The 20427-nt window shown below is 33.8% G+C and overlaps 1 protein-coding gene across 8 annotated transcripts in view; it reads left to right on the top strand.

Moving 5' to 3' along the window:
- SCN2A (sodium voltage-gated channel alpha subunit 2) overlaps positions 1-20427 on the top strand; it is a gene marked incomplete at both ends in the record, with an annotated part of 55106 nt that extends 34679 nt beyond the window's left edge. For all 8 annotated transcript variants that reach the window (XM_082764060.1, XM_082764055.1, XM_082764059.1 and 5 more), the window contains 10 exons: positions 3008-3128; positions 3487-3641; positions 4698-4871; positions 6973-7095; positions 11657-11938; positions 13485-13538; positions 15320-15461; positions 16543-16667; positions 17703-17973; positions 19232-20427. In XM_082764060.1, the coding sequence (XP_082620186.1) occupies positions 3008-3128; positions 3487-3641; positions 4698-4871; positions 6973-7095; positions 11657-11938; positions 13485-13538; positions 15320-15461; positions 16543-16667; positions 17703-17973; positions 19232-20427 (2643 nt within the window). The remainder of the gene's footprint in view (positions 1-3007; positions 3129-3486; positions 3642-4697; positions 4872-6972; positions 7096-11656; positions 11939-13484; positions 13539-15319; positions 15462-16542; positions 16668-17702; positions 17974-19231) is intronic.

Genomic DNA, 20427 nt, shown 5'->3' with positions numbered 1-20427 from the left:
TTCTGTATGTGTGAACACAGGCAATTCCAGTTCAGTGACAGAACAAGTCTTCATATGTATTAAAGCATATGGATAAAACATAATCAGCCATGACATGATCCCAGGTGATTTTGTGTTGAATATGTAGAAATTAGTACAATATCCCTGGGTCATTTGCTTTATACTAGAACAGAAGTTTGCTGTGGAAATATGTGATTGTTACTGAAAAAAAATTCCTGCTACACTGAACATTATTGACTTGGTGACATCTTAAGATATATCATAGAACCTTCCTACCTGTTTGTAATGCATGCTAATTTCTATAAATATTATGTAGAATGCCATACAATAAATTCAGTGTTGAACAGAGAAACAAAAAGATAGCTAATAATTATTTCTCTTATTTTTTTTTTTCCTTCCCCAAATGATACTTAGTTATTACAGATTTAATTTGTTGAATAATGTTTGTAATATGATTATTTATAGAGTAACCTGTTTGGAGCTACTTTCAAGTATACAAGAACAGCATGCTAAGGAAATACTCTGTTACACCGATAACAGAAGACTAACTGAATTCTCAGTAGGATAAGGCATTTTATTGCTGCGTTTCAAATATCACCTGATGATTCAAATTTATAATTTATCTGTTTAGCCTAACTCCTGTGATTATTATTACAGCTCTTTACAAGAAGCATACCAGATATTCAATGAGAAGATTATTGTAAGATACAACTCACCATACATACTGGCCCACATAAATAAAGATGAATTTCTGATGTTCCTGATAATTGACTGTTCTCCTGTATCATTTTCTAGCTTTTCTACTTGATCATTTTGATCTCTTTATAGTGATTATCTCTAATCTTCCATCTTGAATTACCTGTTAGTCATATGCAATTTCAGTAATAGGAATTATTAGTCCTTCTTCAAATTAACATGTGCTGATTAAACTCTCTGTGTAATATCTGAGTTACTGAATTCTTCATTTTTTTCTGTAACAGAATGGACAGTATGTCTTTCAAGCTTATATTTTAACTAGTTCATTTTTTTTGTTTTTTTGCTCTGCTACTACAGCATTCGGCTAGAAATGCTGTCCAGATTGGAATGATGCAAGCAACATTTTAAGAAAAGTTAACGAACAGATAGTCACTTCTCAGTTTAAAAGTTATTTACTGTATAGTATTGGTAAACATTAAGTTTGACACTATACATAAATTTCTTTGAAATGTACCTTATGTTTGTAGTATTTCTGGTCTTTTTTCAAACTGGTGATTGTTTTCCACTCATGTTTATATGCTGTGGTCCTTACTTTAGGACTGCAGTATTTATCCCATACTTTCCAGCTTCACCATTGTAGAGGCAGTATTCCACAATGACAAAACTGCCATGCACCATCTACAATTTTGAATATGTTGTAATGGGAGATTTATAAATAACTAATCTGCAGAAGAGTATGCATCCATGTGTGTACATTGGACCTAACTTCAGAGATGCTAAAGCTCATGCACAGATTTAAAACATGAATATGCAAACTGGGATTTTCAAAGAAACATATAGGGGTGTGGATATCACTGAAATTACATGCATAATATACCATACAATAAATGTTTCTGTTTGCTTCATCTTCCTCTAAAATGTGGACTATAGTGTACCATGGTACACAGAAATCAAAATTAAGCCTATGTCAAAATGACAATATATTGTCACTGTCATTTGATAAAATCAGAGTGGGAAAGAAACAAATTAATTTTATCTTTGTTTGAAGAACTTACTGAATCTTGTCAACAGTGGAAAATTACCTTGAAGTTTTATGGTACTTTCTGTATTCACATATAAATATTGTTTACATTTCCTTTAAAAAAAAAAACACTTATAGAAGTTGGAGCTTCTTGAACATGTTTTAAAGGAATAATGCCTCTAACTTAAGTTTTAATTGTCAGCAAAGTTATATCTTTAATGTTTCCATGGATCATCCCTCTATTTAATATTAATTCCCCAAAGACTGTGTTTTAACACTGCTTACATCATTCCCTTTATAAAATTAGCTACTTATCAATGCAGCCATTTTACTGATGTTATACTCCACATAGTGATAACATTAGAAGAGTCATAGAATGCCATGATCAAACTGCTTTTACTTACTATAGTACTCATATTTGTCTGTTGCCAACAGAGTATGATGGTATGAAATAGAAGATTTGGAATACATTATCAGTTTGACTAATTGGTTCCATATTGTTTTATCACAATATTGTTTTTAAAACATTTGTTTTCACTTCAGTTCTCCAAAAATTATGTTTTTTGTTTGTTTGTTTTTATAGTTATTGGACATGTATGTGTACTGTAACAAAGTAATAAGTAGTTCAAAATGCACAATAAAATCAGAAAATGCATTGGCAATTGAGAATGCAAGATAGCAGCTACTGCTATTAAAATAATGTGATGCTCTTTTAGAAATAATGAAACTTAAACTGTCCTGTACAACTTATAATATGTGTTTTCATGTCAATGGTAATGAAAAGTTTATATTCAAGCTTTTTAGATTTTACAGACTTGATAGAACAACATTTACTTGAGACATGAAAATACATCTTTGCAGCTTGCTGTTGGTTTGGTCATGATGTTGGAAAAATGATTTGTATTAACACATGCTATATGAAGTGTAATCTCAAATGAAGCCACATGATTGGAATAACTAAAACAGTACAAAGTGTAGAAGGCATTAATTCCTAATTTACAGAAATTTAATTTCACAATTCTTATATGTGGCTAGTAATTTCAGCAATTCCTTCTATGAAAATATCAAAATATTTTCCATAGAGAAAATACACATACTGTTTCTAATCTTGTGACCTCACCTGTAGTAGAGCAATTTGGCATTAGATTGTAGATAAGATACTCTTCTTTTAATGTCAGAGCACGAAATACATGCAAAAGATTTTGGTATGCATTTCAAACATGAACATTATTCAAAATAATTAAAAATTGAAATATATATATATATATATATGTGGGGTTTCATTCACAGAAATTAAATGCGTCTAGTTCATCAGAAGGCAGCACAGTTGATATTGGACTACCTCCAGAAGGAGAGCAGCCAGAAGTAGAACCTGAAGAAGCTCTGGAGCCAGAGGCTTGTTTCACAGAAGGTGGGTGAAGTACAATATACTAAGGGAATTAGACCTAATTATGTTGCTTTGGACTGTGTTCTATTCTTAGTCAAAAGAAAAAAGCTGCTATGTTATTATGATTGTATTTGATTTTTCTGTGAGTATCTCTCAGAGGTAGTGCCATACTTTTCTGGTGCTCTCTTTCTTCTTCACATGGATTGTAGGAGTTAGAAAGTTTTTGTTTCAAATATTGAAATGAAAGCCCTGAAATACTCAGATACTTATTTACAACCATCTGTTGTAGTACTACTGAAATAAAATAAATGACTTCTGTTCATTTGTGATTCCTATAAAGTATTAACCTTATTCTGACATCTCAATTTATTATCACACTTAGGCTGTGTGCGGAGATTCAAGTGCTGTCAAGTCAGTGTAGAAGATGGGAAAGGGAAAATCTGGTGGAATCTGAGGAAAACCTGCTATAAGATAGTTGAACACAACTGGTTTGAGACCTTCATTGTCTTCATGATTCTTCTCAGCAGTGGTGCTCTGGTAATATCAATGTGGAACAATTGTGTCTATTTTAAGCAGCAAGCATTTAGAATTACAGTTAATTATCTAGCTACAGGTAACATCAGAATTTAATATCCAATTAATAAATGTTCTAGTGCCAACATATTTCAACAAGTATTTGGCATGTATTGTATTATACATGTAACTTTTCTCACAGGTTATGAAGGGAATTGGTTGGTGTGATCAAAATGTAGTGTTCATGGAAATAAGAAATTAGTTATATCAAACTGGTACTCACATGTTTCTATATTATTTTTATATGTTAGCATTTTTTTGTTGTTGTTTTCCTTGATTTCCTTGATTGTTTTCCTGTTCAGAGATACAATATGATTTAGTAGCTTCTTTTGACTTATACACATTTATAATGAACCACAGCTGAGCTAGGAAGATATCAAGAACAACTTGAGTTGACAAACCAAGATGTAAGGTGAAAAAGTGATCCTGTCAGTTATTTGGCCAAATTGATGCTGAATCAGGTATGCTGAGTCAGTACAGAAGTAATTAGTTCCTCACATCAGAAGCAAAATATAGCGCACTTGTCATACTTGGGTTTCAAGGCACAAGGGATTCACTGTCAACATAGACCTTCTCTTTTGAAATCTCTGTTCAGAATTTCTTTGCAGGCTAATGTGTATACTTTGGTTTCAGTTGTTAGTTTCTCAAAAACTATGTGTCACAACCATTATTAAATCTCTAATACAATTTTGATAATTTTGATATAAAGTTGTAACTATCACAAAGGAAATCCTTATGTCAGTAAGCCATTTCTATTCATTGAAATGAATGAAGAAAAGATTTTGAAAATTACATTATAGTAAGTTTGTGGGCCATAATGCAGCTCAGCTGAGAGATAAATATTATGTTTCGACCCACCATTATGAAGACTACATTATGGAGTGAAAGAGAAAGTTGTGGTTGAGGGAAGGATATGCGGCTTAGCACCACAGATATCTTTTCAATTCAAATACTTTCTTGGTTACTCTATCCTGCATTGCAAATTGGGAATTAATATATCCTCAAAAATCTTTTTCACAGGCATTTGAAGATATATACATAGAACAGCGTAAAACTATCAAGACCATGCTGGAATATGCTGACAAAGTTTTTACTTACATCTTCATTCTGGAAATGCTTTTAAAATGGGTGGCTTATGGCTTTCAAACCTATTTCACTAATGCATGGTGCTGGTTGGACTTCCTGATTGTTGATGTATGTATTCTTTTTCATATTATGTATCACAGGCTCTAAAAATCAGAATACCATGTGTTTAAGAGAAACTTTCTGTTCTATCCAATGGAAGCTCTATTTTAAAACTGTTCACAGTTTTACTGTTTTTGTTTGTTTTTCATGTGGTACAGTTTATAATTATGTTCAGAAAAGGAAAATTATGTAGATATATGTATTACTCTAGAGATGGTTTGTTGATACTCTGCAGTTTTATGAAGTTGTAGAGCTTTATTGAAATGATGATTTTTTGGTATTTTTTTTTCCATGTGGAAAATATGCTGCTGTGATCCTCATTAGTTTTTACTATACAGGGAATTTAAGTATTTCACAGCAATTTTTTAAAACATTTCTAACACTCTAATCAATTACTGTAAATGTCCTATCACTTACTCAGTGAAAGGAAAGAAAAAAACTGATGGGAACTCAATTCCATTTTACTACTCAGTATTCTTGCATTGCATGTGCAACCTTAAAGAGGCACTTACAGATCAGCCCCCTTGGAAAGGGTACTCAAATGATTTTCAAAAAGGCTGCACCACCAAGAAGCAGATACACATTGTCCGAAGTAGGAGGAGTGTCATAATTCCAAGTCTAAGTGACAAAAAATAGTTCTGGGAAGCAAAAAATGGAAGTTTACCACACAGCAGACATTCATTTCCCATCCATCCCCAACAGCCTGACTACATATGGTCTCTCTCAGTTCTGCATATGTAATTCCCATGGAATGCATGGTAAGAGTTTGTCTTGAGTCCTGTGTTCACTCATTCTGATCAGCAGCAGAATCCTGTGGAAACAGCTATGTTTCTGTGTAAGATTGCAATGGATAGACCATGATGTCTTTACTACACAGAGCTTGACAAAATTCTAATTTTTATATCCATACCAGCATTGCAGATCCTATGATAAAATGTGGCTATGTGCCACGTTATTGTTCTGTGATTGAGCCTGTACCTCTGTAAAACATTTAATGACTCAGTCATCAGATTGTGTAAATGATCTTGATCAGTAGAATTCTACAGAGACTTCGTGAATAATACTTTACACTGTCTTTATATGTTTGTTGTATTTATCAACAAATATTTAAGTCTTATTTGATAATTTGTGGCTTAGTTGCTTCTGTGAACTTTATAAATATCTTTCTGATTTTTTTTTTCAACCTTTTTCTAGTGCAGTTGTTTGCATGAAAAAAAATAGTAATTTCTGAAGTATTTTTTAAGTGTTTAGTCAGAGGAATGATATAACCAAGCAAAGAGATTAAATTTGGAAATGAAAGAAATGAGAGAACAGGAAGGCTGGAAGAGGACATTAAATGGAGAGTGGTAGAAGTTGTTAATTTTCTTTACTAGGGCCATCTCTTCCCAGTGGTCTACTATAAATGCATTTCTAAGGATTATTGATGAAAGATAATTGTATTATTTATTTTACAGCTTTTCTATTTTATTTACTCATCTGCCTGCAGACCAGACCAGCGTTATACAAGCCAGAATTGATGAAGTGGTTAAAGGAGTCACAGGGAATGTAATGAAGTGTGGATATGCCTAACAATGAAGCTCCTACCATTGTCTAACAGTTGGTTATCAGTTTTGATTAGTCTGGTTAAATCTGAACAGCACTGGTAGCTATGGCTGTTGAATAAGATTTTATGGACACTAAAAAGTTACATTTGACCAAAGACCAGGTCTGAATGTGTTTTTTGAGAGCTATTACATTTTCAAGTTCTGAAGATACCATGGGAAGTCCTGTCCTAAATTGAGCGTTCCAATTCACCCAGCTTCTGGGAGTTTTCTTTTTGCATGTGACTTCAGTTTTCTTTAAATACCACGAAATGTTGACTGGTTTATGTGATTTTAGAAGGCATTTTTATACCATTCTGCCAACATGATTTCATCAACAGGTACCTAGAATACACTTTTATTCTACTTTGTCTGACTTCAAAAATCTTTTTGCATTATAGAGGAATTCCTGGAGAAAGAGGTTCATCCTTGAATCTTCTCGGGAAGTTCAAGGCACACATCATCCCCACCATATGTATCAAAGGATATACAAGATGAATGAGCACTATTGCCTTTCTGTTTTTGTGTAGGTCTCTTTGGTTAGCTTAACAGCTAATGCCTTGGGCTACTCAGAACTTGGTGCGATTAAATCCCTTAGGACACTAAGAGCTTTGAGACCTCTAAGAGCCTTGTCGCGATTTGAAGGGATGAGGGTAAGAAAAAATGAAAGAATTCAAAATAATGCATGCATACACAGAAACAATGCATGCAGAATAATCAATGATAAATCCATGCAGAGATGCTACACTATCATCTTATATATTTTACATTTATCACTAACATATAAGCAAAAGGCTTCATCTGCTTATATGAATTCATGTGTTATTGCACACATTGTTAATTTTATTTAGATCCACTGGCCTTTCAGCCAATTTCATATTTTCCTGAAAGTACCAAAGATTTATCAACTGCATGGATCTATGGGATTTTACTACAAGACTGAGTTTATCCCATATGATTAAATCCTGTTATAGTCAAAACAGTTTTAAAAAACGAAACTAAAAAAAAGTGTGTAATAAAAGTGTGTGCACATACACACACATATATGCATATGTGTATTTCATACAAGTATAGAATATCATCCATTGTCCGTCAAAAATCTTTTAGCATACTCTTATATAAATATTGATTGGCAATTTCTGTTACAAATCTGTTTATTTTTAATGAATCAATATATTAAGAAAATTGGCCGTTATAAATGTCTTCTCTCATTCAAATTAAGCTTGTGTTCATTTGAGACATTTCTTGTGTATTTCAAAGAAGGTGCTAGTGTTCTGTTTTTATGATTTCTGGCTTAAAGTGGTTGCTTATTGCTTTCTATGTTGATTTTAAAATGTTGATTATAATCTACAGAGCACTAAGAAGCCTGAAAACATATGAGGAGACTTTCTGTTGCTGATACAGTTGGATATATTTGAGAAGTTACTGTCCACAGCTGTTATCACCATATCAGTTACCACAGCTGAGACCCTGATTTGCCCAGCTAGGCTCTCTATTTCAGTGCAAAGTCAGATTGATTAGTTTAAATCACGTCTTTAGTGCACTGAAATGAACGAAAACCTTACATATTCTGCTATGACATGAAAACTCTAGAAATGTTTCTCCTGTGGTCAGTGGTCAACAACTACTATAGAAGATATTTCTGGCTCCTGCCAGAAGGTGTTTGTGGCTTGTACCTTCAGGGCCCATCTGTCTCCTTGGGGCATATTGCTATTAGTCTCATTAGCAAATGCACATGAGCTGAAAAAATAAACTATAGCTGTAATTAAAAGAGATCCTTGTGTGAGCTCCCTACTGCAACCACTGATCTTTGACACCCCAGTTTACAAGCTTATTAGTAAATTTATAAGTCAACCATGATTTGGTGAGATTCCAAAGAACATATGATGCTATGTATGTGTGGAAAGAGAACCCTTCATGAGAATATGAATTCTCATAGTTTCCTCAACATAACATATTTTTCCTACAGCATTTTTTGAATAAGTTAGAATGTCTGGGTTCTAAGTGACTACATTTACTTTTTTTCTCTTCTGAGAGAAGAGAAAAGAGTTCACAACAGAGAAAAGAGAAGAGTTCACAGTTGCAGAGAGAGCAAAGCTTTTGTAATTCATTGTCACCTGTGTTTAAATTGGCTAAAAAGGACACCTCTTTTCAGTTAAAAGAGAAAAAAAAATCCTTCTGAACTATGCTGAGAAAAATGTCAAAATTTGGAATACTTATATCAAATATAAGGCCTGTCTAAAACATTAGTAATATCTTGCTGAAAGCACATTACTTGTTACTTTTTAATTAGAATAATTAGAGGAAAAAAAAAAAAAAAGAAAAAAACTTTGTGCAGTAAATTTCTGAAGTGGCAATTTAATGAAGTAAGGTAGAAAAAACAAAAACAAAAACAAAAAAACACCTTTTTCTCATGAAGGTTTAAAGGTACTTTTTAATACTGTAATTTCCATGTTGATATAAACTTTGCCTACTGTTTTAATCCAGATCTGCTAACTGTATCTCTCTGTAAATCATACAGATAATGAGGAGATTTATGACCTTAGCAAAAGACATAAGAAGTAGTATATGAAATTAGTTAACTTCAGACTAAAAATGAGATATCTTTGTCAGTTAGGCAATTAACATTGGAATAACATTTCTATGGATATAGACACCTTTTGTTTATTTAAAGAAATTTCAGACAATGTCTAAAGATACAGTAGCTCAAGTTGGTGAAAAAAATAGTTACAACAAGATTTTAAGGTCTGATACATGGAAATTGATGATGTTTCATCATAAAAAAGTTGTTTCTTTGGTATTTATTATCCATGAAGTGAAACTATGACGATATAGTATGGTGTACATATTTGCATGGGTACTTAGAATTACTTCCAGTGACCCTTGTATTTTTTACATACATGCAAGAAATTCCATTTTACACATCTAAAATTTTTAATCCTCCATACTGTTGGATACCCTAGGATCAGGGTTTGTTGTACCTACCCAAACTAATAATTAATAGAAAGCATTCCCCCAGTGGAAAACATATGGTGTTTCTCCTGTATCTTTCTATCATGACTATTGCTAAAGGAAGTAAACTTTAATTTGCATGTGAGACTTCATAAAACTAGCTTGTGTATATATAATTGAGAATTATGCTAAGACATGATCTAAGACATGCCATGCTGACAAGACATGCATGCTTATGCTAAGACATGGCTATGCTGTGCTCCAAATGCTATTACTCACTGCCCTGTTGTGATAGGCACGTACTAACTTTTTCCTTCTAGCAAGTAAAGGACACTGTTTAATCTCTCTGGAATGCTTTCCGTTCTTTCACATGCATTGTTTTTTTGTACTACCCCTACTTCCAGTGGAAGCCAGGAGGTGACCAATTGGTGTTTTCTGTGATGCTCAACATTACATTTTTGGTATTTTCAAATGATTCATATTTCAAGCTGATCCTGCTATAGCTTCAGGATGCACACTAAAACCAGGGAAAGTAAATCAGATGTAGAAATTCAACAGTTATAGAAAGAATAACATAACTGGACCTGCAGCTGTAGTAGAAAGAGGAACAGAATTCTCAGGTGTAATAAGACTGAAAACTAGAGGACAAATATCTTCAATAACTTCATATCTCAATGATTGAATAATATTATTACAGCTAAGGAATCTAGTTCTATTTTTTATTAGAAGAATTGAGATACCTTTAAATAAGAATATTTTCTAAACTAATAGATTTTTCTTTTAGAAATAATGTTTATTATGGTATGTGATTAAGGTATGTGGCAAAAACAAAAAAAAAACAAAAAAAAACAAACAAAAACAGGTCAGCTTGAAGCATGGGAGAGTTCATCTACCATTCTATACAGTTATAGAATAATTTATATAGAACCTAATTTGTTCCAGCTTCTAAATTTAATAAAATAAAAAAATACATTGAAGTTGTATGGGATCTATAATGTTTTTCAAATTATGTATCACTACAAAGATATATTATTTTGAGAGGAATTAAAACCTGAAAGTGCAAGTATTTCTCCTTTACTTCAGCTTGTTTACTATATGGTATACGTGATCGTGTATACCTACTGTAGCCTTCAAAGGTTTTATTTTCTGTCAAGTAAAATAACAATGAATGAAAAGTGATCTACTTAGATGTGATCTACTAAAGTGATCTACTTAGTTTTTCAAGTAATTGATTCTATGGAACCCATGAAATGTAAATATAAACATAATGCCAAAATATTTTACAAACAGGAACAGTGTAGTATGTTAGATCTGTTGGAGTACCTATATCATATAAGTGAATTTTTTAAAAGAAAATCTTTGTTAGGTTCTATGGAGATTATTCAGTTGTTTTGGAAAAATGAGCAGAGGTGTTCCATAGTTATTGAATTTATATAATTTATATTATTACTTACTTACTTATAAATAGATTCAAAATAGGAATTAACTAATTTAGGAGTTAATCAATTTATAAATCATTCTCATTCATAATGGACCTACTTTCTGCCTAACTTTTTTTTAGTTTTTGATTTTGTCATGCTTTTAATTGTCATTCATCATCATACATTAACTTTTTTTCATACTTTTCTTTCCTGAAGCCTTATTTTTCCCAAAATTCATTAGGAAATTAAATTAAGTCTCCCCCTTGTTCAAGTCTTAATTGCTGCTTACTTGAACGCTACCAGCTTTTCTGTGATAGTCAGCTATTCTCCTGCTTTGAAAATATCCGGTCTTCTGCTTTTATATATAGTCATCTAAATGATTATGGAGAGACGTCCCTTAGTTGTCTTTTATTTAAAAGAAGTCTCTACATTACTTTCAATTAAAAAATGCTCAATAATATTGATTTGGAATGTTTATCCAGTAAATACTTAATAGCAAAAAAGATTTTTGTGCTTGTTGCAGTCATCAGAAATATTACTTCTACTGTTTTGCAGATATAAAGTAAATATTTTTAAAATAATTAATGCTCTTATTTTTTAGAGTTTCATTTTATCTATTTTTCTTTCCATTATTTCAAGCTACCATTTGCTACAGCATTTCCTAGTACTGCTGTGTTTTTTCCTCTGTGTTGATATTTTATCTTTCTTATTATTTGTTACAATCCAAAAAATATAATGCAGTTTAATACAGGATTATAACAAGGTGTTACATTTAAGGAAGTCTGATGAAGATAGTGGTGCTTGTGTTCTTATAATGTCTCTCGTTTCATTTGTACACTAGGTGGTTGTGAATGCCCTCTTAGGAGCCATTCCATCCATTATGAATGTGCTTCTTGTTTGCCTTATATTCTGGCTGATATTCAGTATCATGGGAGTAAATCTATTTGCTGGAAAATTTTATTACTGTGTTAACACTACAACTGATGAGAGATTTGATATCAGCCAAATCAACAATTACAGCCAATGTGAAGAACTCATAAAAAACAATGAAACTGCCAGATGGAAAAATGTGAAGGTTAACTTTGATAATGTAGGCCTTGGTTATCTTTCTCTGCTTCAAGTGGTAAGACACCGCTCCTTAATTTCTCTTTTTATTTCTATTTCTTTTTTTTATAATATATCTGTTTTTAATTGTAACAGTCAAAGTTATTTCTGTTTCTTTCATTTAGAGATCTTGTTCTTCACTAGTTTGTTTGGTATACTTATAAAAAGCCTTAAATAAACTGTGGAGTATGTGGGAGTATGTGTTTTAAAATATATATATATATATATACCCAAACATACATATATACACATGTATATGTATCTAAGGGACATGTATGCAGAAATGGATGTTTAAAATATATAAGGTGTATTTTTTAAACTTTCTTCAAATATACATCAGTCTTGCATCTCAGTTCAGCTGATTATACTGTATATTTTATGCATCTACTTGTTGGAAGGCAAGTTTGATAAGCAGGAAAATTGTGAAAAAATAAGTAGTCAATATACCAATAAGTCAAATAAAAAGCAAAAATGAACTCTAGAAATAAATCAAGCAGATGAATATCAACACTATGGGATTCCTCTGAAGCTGGAAGGAGCTCAATTTAAGAGTTTAGTTCAAAAGAGCTGAACTGTCTGGGGCACCTGGGGAGGTTTGGTGCTTTCAGATGAGATCAAATCTTTTACTTTGTGAGTTTCCATACTTTTGTTGATATTTATATTCCAGTTTACAAAAATTTTATAAAATTTAACTTGTGTATTAGTCAATTCCTTAATATATTTTACAAGATTCCAACTTAAAACCGCTATATGCAAACATGCTTCCCACATGCAAGATACTTTTTCTTTGCCAGTGATTCTAAGAGTCCTGAGAATTCAAACTGGAGATATTTCCCTTACCTTTCTAACTTTTAGGACTATGATATGTCCTTTTGATTTGGGATCACCTGTGCTAACATCCGCAAGACTGTATTTTAGGGAGGTATTCATAAATGATAAGCTCATTCTTCATGTATGTATCATTTCTAATTAGTGTTAGTTAATTGTGACAAATCTGTTGTCATGGGCATGGGCAATTCCTGGACCAGAGTGCAGTTAATTCCTGTGATTTACAAAGGTAAATAAACTTGCACTCTTGCTCAAAAACTGTGGAGCATCACTGTGACTGTTGAAAAGTGTTATCCATTAGACCCAAAAGGTGGTATTAGTGTAGATAATTCTACAACTCCACTGAAACAATACAAAATGTAGAGGCTATACTGACTCATAAAAAATGTAAGCAATTCAAATCTAACTCACACTATCTGTGTTGAATCTATATCAAGTACACCTTCTTTTCTCATAGACAGAAACTAACTTTTATTTTAGGCATTACTCATAAGAGGTAAAAATTCTTAATTTAATAGGTGTTTTGTGTCTAGGTCAGATATTAGAAGTTGCTTGTGATCCTCATATATGGATAAACATAAAATATAAGGCAAAATTTGCCTATTAATTTTACAATGTGCTGATGTTTATGATACTTAGATATGATGTTCAAGATGCTTAGTCCTCAGCTCTTAAATGTTTCTGACAACTCATTTTCCTGGAAAAGCATGTGATAAACACCAGTGTTCTGTTTATAGGCTACATTTAAAGGATGGATGGATATCATGTATGCAGCTGTGGATTCTCGCAATGTGAGTATACTCCCATGATTCCATCTGTTCTGACTGTGGGAGCTCCAAGTGTTAAGACCATAATCTTAACATCTTTCAGAAATAACAGTAAAAATGAGAGAACAAAGAGTTATTACAGTTTTATTGTTAGTGGAAATGGAAACCATCAGAAAAATACAAGACATGAAGAAAGCAGAGGAGCAGTCCTAAATGATTCCTTGTTCTCTATGGTACAGTTGGACCAAAATTCCTCAAGTTGTACAGCAGACTGAATTATTGTCATGAAATGCTTTTTTCCTCCTCTCATTATATGTGTATTGAGGCATTACTTAAATTTGGAGACAGGCATTTCTTGGAGATTTTAGGAGCTAAAGAAGAAAACGTAAGACTGAGTGGGCTATAACTCCAGTGAGAAGGACAGGAGCTGTGATTAACTTCTTTCTAAAACACTCTCCCGTGAAATCGGTTTCCTATATTAACCTCAAAGAACACCTCTTTTTGAGCTCTCTTCCTGCTGTACTTAAACCAAATGCTGCAGCTTTCCCAATCATTGCTCCAGGAGCTGAACTGTGGGGAGTCTTCTGAGACTGAAGCAGGGAAGAGTTTGCACCAGTCTGGGTAGCTATGTAGGAAACCCTTGTTTGACGTTGTGGCTGCCATTCCTGGCTGTATGCAGCAGCTGTGCTGTCTTCCACAGAGAAGGGTGATGAAGGTTGAAAGATAACTGGCTTTCTTGTATATGTGGGCTGAAGGGGAGTGTCAGCCACAAGGTGCCCTGCCCTGCTCTGCTTTATGGTGCATGTGGTAAGGGTGATTTTTTTGATTTTTTTTTTTAAAGTCCCTTTGGTAAGATTTTTAACTTTAGTTTAAGATTTTTTTGGTAAGATTTTTAAGTTTAGAGATGATGGTTTGTACCTCTGTTTTTTAATTTTATTATATTTAATTTTTCTGAAGTTGAGACATTCACTATGCTCAGCAGACAGCCTGGGTTCTTTCCTCATTTGTTCCTATTCTTAATTTGACGGGTGCATTTTTGTATCCTTTTGTCTTCCCCTTGCACTCTTGGTGCTAGTTGTGCTCTAGCTCTAAGTAGATAACTGAATAAACTATACTGCTAAAGCCCCAACTTTTTTGTAAGCTACAGTCACAGCAGCAGTTCTGGTGTAGTATAATAAATATGCATAGCTCTAGCAAGAAAATACGCTTCCTCTAAATATTGCTTGGATGACTCTCTTTAGCCTACTTAGGCCCATTAAGCTACAAAGTGCTGTAACCTGACCAATGTATCCTTTGAGTTAAAACTCAGGTAAAAACAAGGATACGCTGCAGGGAAAGTCAGACAAAGCAGTGAATAATAAAACAATAAATGAAGAAGTTTTTCAAAAATGACAGTTCATGCTCCAAATACTGAAATCCAGGGCAACTTACTTAGTGTCTGTAGCACTGAAAGCTCCACAAGCTGGGAGTTTCCAACATGATAAAGTGAAATGTTCATAGCTTTAAAAGCTGGTGTTTCTGGTTATCTGTAGACTGAGGCAGATGCGCTATACTAATATAAACCAATTGTGCCTTCAATATTTATTCTAAAGTCATATAGCATTTTTTTAAAAAAATAAGTAGCAAGTTCAATACCGAAGTCCTTTATCAAGAATGTTATTTCATAAATTGCAGATCAATAGGATCAAGGGAACTTGACCATAAGAAGTAAAGATCAGAGTGGCAGAGCCCTAAATTCTTTTAAGCAGCTATTTGGTTCTGTGTCCACAGTTAAACTAAGGCTTAGTGTCTATGCCTTTTTGCAGGTTTTGGATCAGCCTAAATATGAAGATAACCTGTACATGTATCTTTACTTTGTCATCTTTATCATCTTTGGATCATTCTTTACCTTGAACCTTTTCATTGGTGTCATCATAGACAATTTCAACCAGCAGAAAAAGAAGATAAGTACTTCATCATTATTCAGAAACAAAAGCCAAAAAATGCATCTTTTTGGTCCACACACAATGACTTTCTCCTTTTTTTTTTTATTTTTTTTTTCTATTTTATGATAAATTAACATGCTTTGCATATTAAATACATTCAATTATTACAGGAGTACAATTTCACTTGATGAGTGTTTTGACAGACAACTGACAGCACAAGTCTGTCCACAGTTAGTGAAATACTCAATGTCATCTTTGTAAAGATGTAGATATGGGTCTGGAGTCTAACAAGATCATAAGAAGGCTAAACATTGAAATAGCTAAACATAGCTATAAAAACTCTTAGCTAAATTATTGTCATATCTCAGAGCTCAACCCTAATATTGTAGTATCTTTCTTTGTATGCTCTTTAGTCTTCATATTTTATCAACACTTCATATTTTATCAACACTGCCTCAAAAGGTATCAGTGTTTCAGCAGCAGAACTTAAGTAACTGGAAGACAAAATGTTATTGACTGGTTGAAGTGCTGTTGGACAAGTAATGAAATTGATTGAGATGGAGAGCTTTTTTTTTTCCTGCTAAGTCCATGTAGCGGTTGTAGGATCTCCTGCTTCAAGTCCTGCCTCAGTGTAGGGAGAGGAAGAGGTTGTGAAATATGGTTATATGACCAACTGCTAATTCTCCTTTGGTATCATAGATGGCAACTCTGAAATTTTGCCAAAATGTGCTTGAGAGGAAAAACAAGAGAAGGGGATTGGAATGTTTTATTAGCTTGTGTCCGATGAAATTTAGGAATTCAAAGAAAAAGCACCTCTCCTTCCTGAAGACTCCCATCCTCTCTACCTCCCCAATGGAAACCAGAGATCTACCACAAACATTTGAAGTTCAAGAGCCTTTCAAAAAATATCCTAAATATCAAAAGTGGAATATGTAAAGCATTTATTTTGTTACCCATATACTTATCATTGATATAAACTTATAGAACAGGATTTCCATGTCTGTCTTAATTTTTCACACAGATGAGAATGTGAACAAGAGTGATTATTACTATTCTATATTCCTGTTTATAAGTAACCAATGGGAATATGTGATTGTAACCAGTTTTTCTCTCTTTGCTTTACTTTGGAGGTCAAGATATTTTTATGACAGAAGAACAGAAGAAATACTACAATGCAATGAAAAAGTTGGGTTCAAAGAAACCACAAAAGCCTATACCACGACCAGCAGTAAGAATAAAAATTTTGTCTTTTTACATCTATTTAAGAAGTGTTTCAGTTATGCCTTAGGCTAAATGAAGTTGTAAGCTAAAAATACAAGTGATATAAGAAAAGGCTTATTCATCTGAAATCCAAATTATTTGTCCTTTGCATTCTAAACATGAAGGATTCTCTCTTCTCTTTCCATTTTCCCCCCTCATTTTCTATCTGCTGGTGGCAATGACATTTTATGTGGCATTTTTTCAAAACACTGGTTTGACTAAAACAATGAACTGTGACAGTGTATTTGTCAAGCTACGTGATAGCCTTAGGGCACAGGCTTTTTCAGTCATCAAGTAAGACTCTGAAACTGGGGGCAAGTTACCATATCATTGCCTGAAAAAAAAGTCCTTTTGCCTCTCACATTCCTGTTGCACAATCCATACAATGGTTTGTCCTCCTGCTCTCCCCTGGTGCTACAGAGCAGGGTTTGGCTGGGGCAGTGATTCCAGCTCTGCAGTTCCACTTTGGATTGTGGAACCTACTGAATGGCCCACTCAGCTATCAGTAAGTTCTCTGTAGCTGAGAAATGCAACACATTGTTTTAAAGGTCACCTTGGTGGCATGAAGAACACTGAACTCTGTGCTTGAAAACTTTGTAAGTTTCCCAAAGTTTTCTGACAATTGAAGCACTATTAACTCTCAGACTCTTTACCATACCACCTTGCCTTCGTTTTTTTCAAATTTTGTCAAGTTAAGCATTCAATCAGTAGTCTTTGTGACCGAAGCTTACAGTGAGCTGGTTTGAGATGGCAAAGTCACCTTTGCAATTTTAAAAAATGCACCATGCATATTTTGAAATCTCCCCTTTAATGCTTATGAACATAGTAATTGCATTTCTATTTGATTTGTGTTTACATGTACAAATGGGAAAATTCATACAAGTGAAAGACTTCATAGAAGACAAAAAATCCCCTTCATACTAGATTTAGTTAATCTGTAGCAATTGAAAAAAAGAAATTTTGCCCAATGCTTACTATAATGAATCTTATTTTTTTCCTCCAGAACAAATTCCAAGGCATGGTATTTGATTTTGTAACAAAACAAGCATTTGATATCAGTATCATGATACTTATCTGCCTTAACATGGTCACAATGATGGTAGAAACAGATGATCAAAGTGAAGACATGGAAAACATTTTATATTGGATTAACCTGGTGTTTATTGTACTGTTCACTGGAGAATGTGTACTGAAATTGATTTCACTTCGCCATTACTACTTTACTATAGGCTGGAATATTTTTGATTTCGTGGTTGTCATTCTCTCCATAGTAGGTAAGAACAATTCATTTTCATGAAATGGCTATTCTGGGGAAACTGAAAATTAATTTTGGAATGTAAAGTCTGTTTGCATTTGGGTTCATCATTTTGATTAGAAACTCTGACTCCTGTTTTTCTGTCTTCTGATATCTTATTACCCCAAAAATAACTGAACATTATGGTAAGAAATTTTTATCAGTGTGCTTCGTACACTCTTATTTTTACATTGGTTGAAATTAGACCCTTATACTGAATTCAGTAGAAATTCCTCAGCATGGAAAGAAATCAATAAATCAAAGGCAATTCTGATACAAAATGACAGTGGCAGTTGCAGGAGAAAACAGAGTCCTTCAATCCAAAAGTAAAATCTGTGTGGGACTCTGGGTAGGCTAGCATGCAAGCAACTCAGACAGCAATGTAAAATCCTAAGCTTTTTCAGAGTTTTGTTTGATCCTAAGAGGTTTTACACCAGAGCTAATGTGAGCAAAGAAGAAGCAGAACTGAAGCAGACATTGTAATAAATATATGGTTCTACTGATCTTTTATCTAGAGCAGAAAACCTGAAAGAACTTCAGCAAAAGTTGTTCCATTTTAATTGTCAGAACTTTAATTTATCATTTTGTCATTTTGTATGGAAACAGGATTTATTTAGTATTTTTCTGCTTCACTGAGGCCCATGATATAATGCTCTTCAATGGGTTCTAGGAAGCCGTTATATTATCAGCTTATTTATGTTTTGAATTGCTGTGTCATTAATGCTAGACTTGTGATCACGTTATTTCATATGTGACTAGGAAGTTACAGTTCTCTTTGAACTTATTTTATTTGAATTCCATAACTTGATTACATCATTTGAATACTGCTATAAATATGATCTTTCATATTAACTGGCATTATTTTTGTTAAACAGAAAGCTGTTCTGATCTCACTATTTGCAACTCTACATGCAGCAGTTACCAGTTTGTACTAAAAAAGATTGCCATTTTGTGTCTGTTTGCATATGCATTTATACAGTTAATGCTTAGAAATGTCATTGACACAGTTTTTCCTTATTCTGCAAATTACTTCAGACTTTCTGTTGGGATTTATGGATTTCAGTAGCATAATAGATGCTAAAGGTTTTGCAAAACCAACTGAGTGGCTAGAAGCTGAATTTCTGAAGACTCTACAATTTTCCTATTCTTAACATTCTACAATGCTTGTAGGATAAATCTTTAGCAGCAGCTTTTAAATGTAATAATATTATTTACTAATTTAACTTGTTTTTCAACAGGTATGTTCTTAGCTGAGATGATTGAGAAATATTTTGTGTCCCCCACTTTGTTCCGAGTCATCCGACTTGCCAGAATAGGTCGAATCCTGCGTCTCATTAAAGGTGCTAAGGGAATCCGCACTCTGCTCTTTGCTTTGATGATGTCTCTTCCTGCTTTGTTCAACATTGGCCTGCTGCTGTTCCTGGTCATGTTTATCTATGCGATATTTGGCATGTCCAACTTTGCCTATGTTAAGAGGGAAGTTGGGATTGATGACATGTTCAACTTTGAAACATTTGGCAACAGCATGATCTGCCTATTTCAAATCACCACATCTGCTGGCTGGGATGGTTTGTTAGCCCCAATTCTGAACAGTGGGGAGCCGGACTGTGACCCTCACAAAGATCATCCGGGGAGCTCTGTTAAAGGAGACTGCGGCAACCCTTCCGTTGGGATTTTCTTCTTTGTCAGCTACATCATCATATCCTTTCTGGTAGTGGTGAACATGTACATTGCTGTGATTCTGGAGAACTTCAGTGTTGCTACTGAGGAAAGTGCTGAGCCTCTGAGTGAGGATGACTTTGAGATGTTCTATGAAGTCTGGGAGAAGTTTGATCCAGATGCAACACAGTTCATAGAGTTCAGTAAACTATCAGATTTTGCAGCTTCATTAGATCCTCCTCTTCTCATAGCAAAACCAAACAAAGTCCAGCTTATTGCAATGGATCTGCCCATGGTAAGCGGTGACAGAATTCACTGCCTTGACATCTTGTTTGCTTTCACAAAGCGTGTCCTGGGGGAAAGTGGGGAGATGGATGCCCTCAGAATTCAGATGGAAGATCGTTTTATGGCAGCCAATCCTTCTAAAGTCTCCTATGAACCAATCACAACCACATTAAAGCGGAAACAGGAGGAGGTATCTGCTGTCGTTATTCAACGTGCTTTTAGGCGTCACCTTTTAAGGCAAAAAGTCAAAAAAGTTTCATGTATATTTAATCAGGATAAAGGTAAAGATGAGGATGATCTGCCCACAAAAGAAGATATGATTATGGATAAACTAAATGAGAACTCCACTCCAGAGAAAACAGATATGACCCCATCCACAACCTCCCCACCATCCTATGACAGTGTAACAAAGCCAGACAAGGATAAATATGAAAAAGACAAATCAGAAAAAGAAGATAAAGGTAAAGACAGCAGGGAAAGTAAAAAGTAA

This window comes from Aythya marila, assembly GCF_965140915.1.
Source record: "Aythya marila genome assembly, chromosome: 6".
In the NCBI taxonomy this organism is placed as follows: Eukaryota; Metazoa; Chordata; class Aves; order Anseriformes; family Anatidae; genus Aythya; species Aythya marila.
The sequence above is the reverse complement of the archived record's forward strand: the minus strand, read 5'-3'. Positions and strand labels throughout refer to the sequence as shown.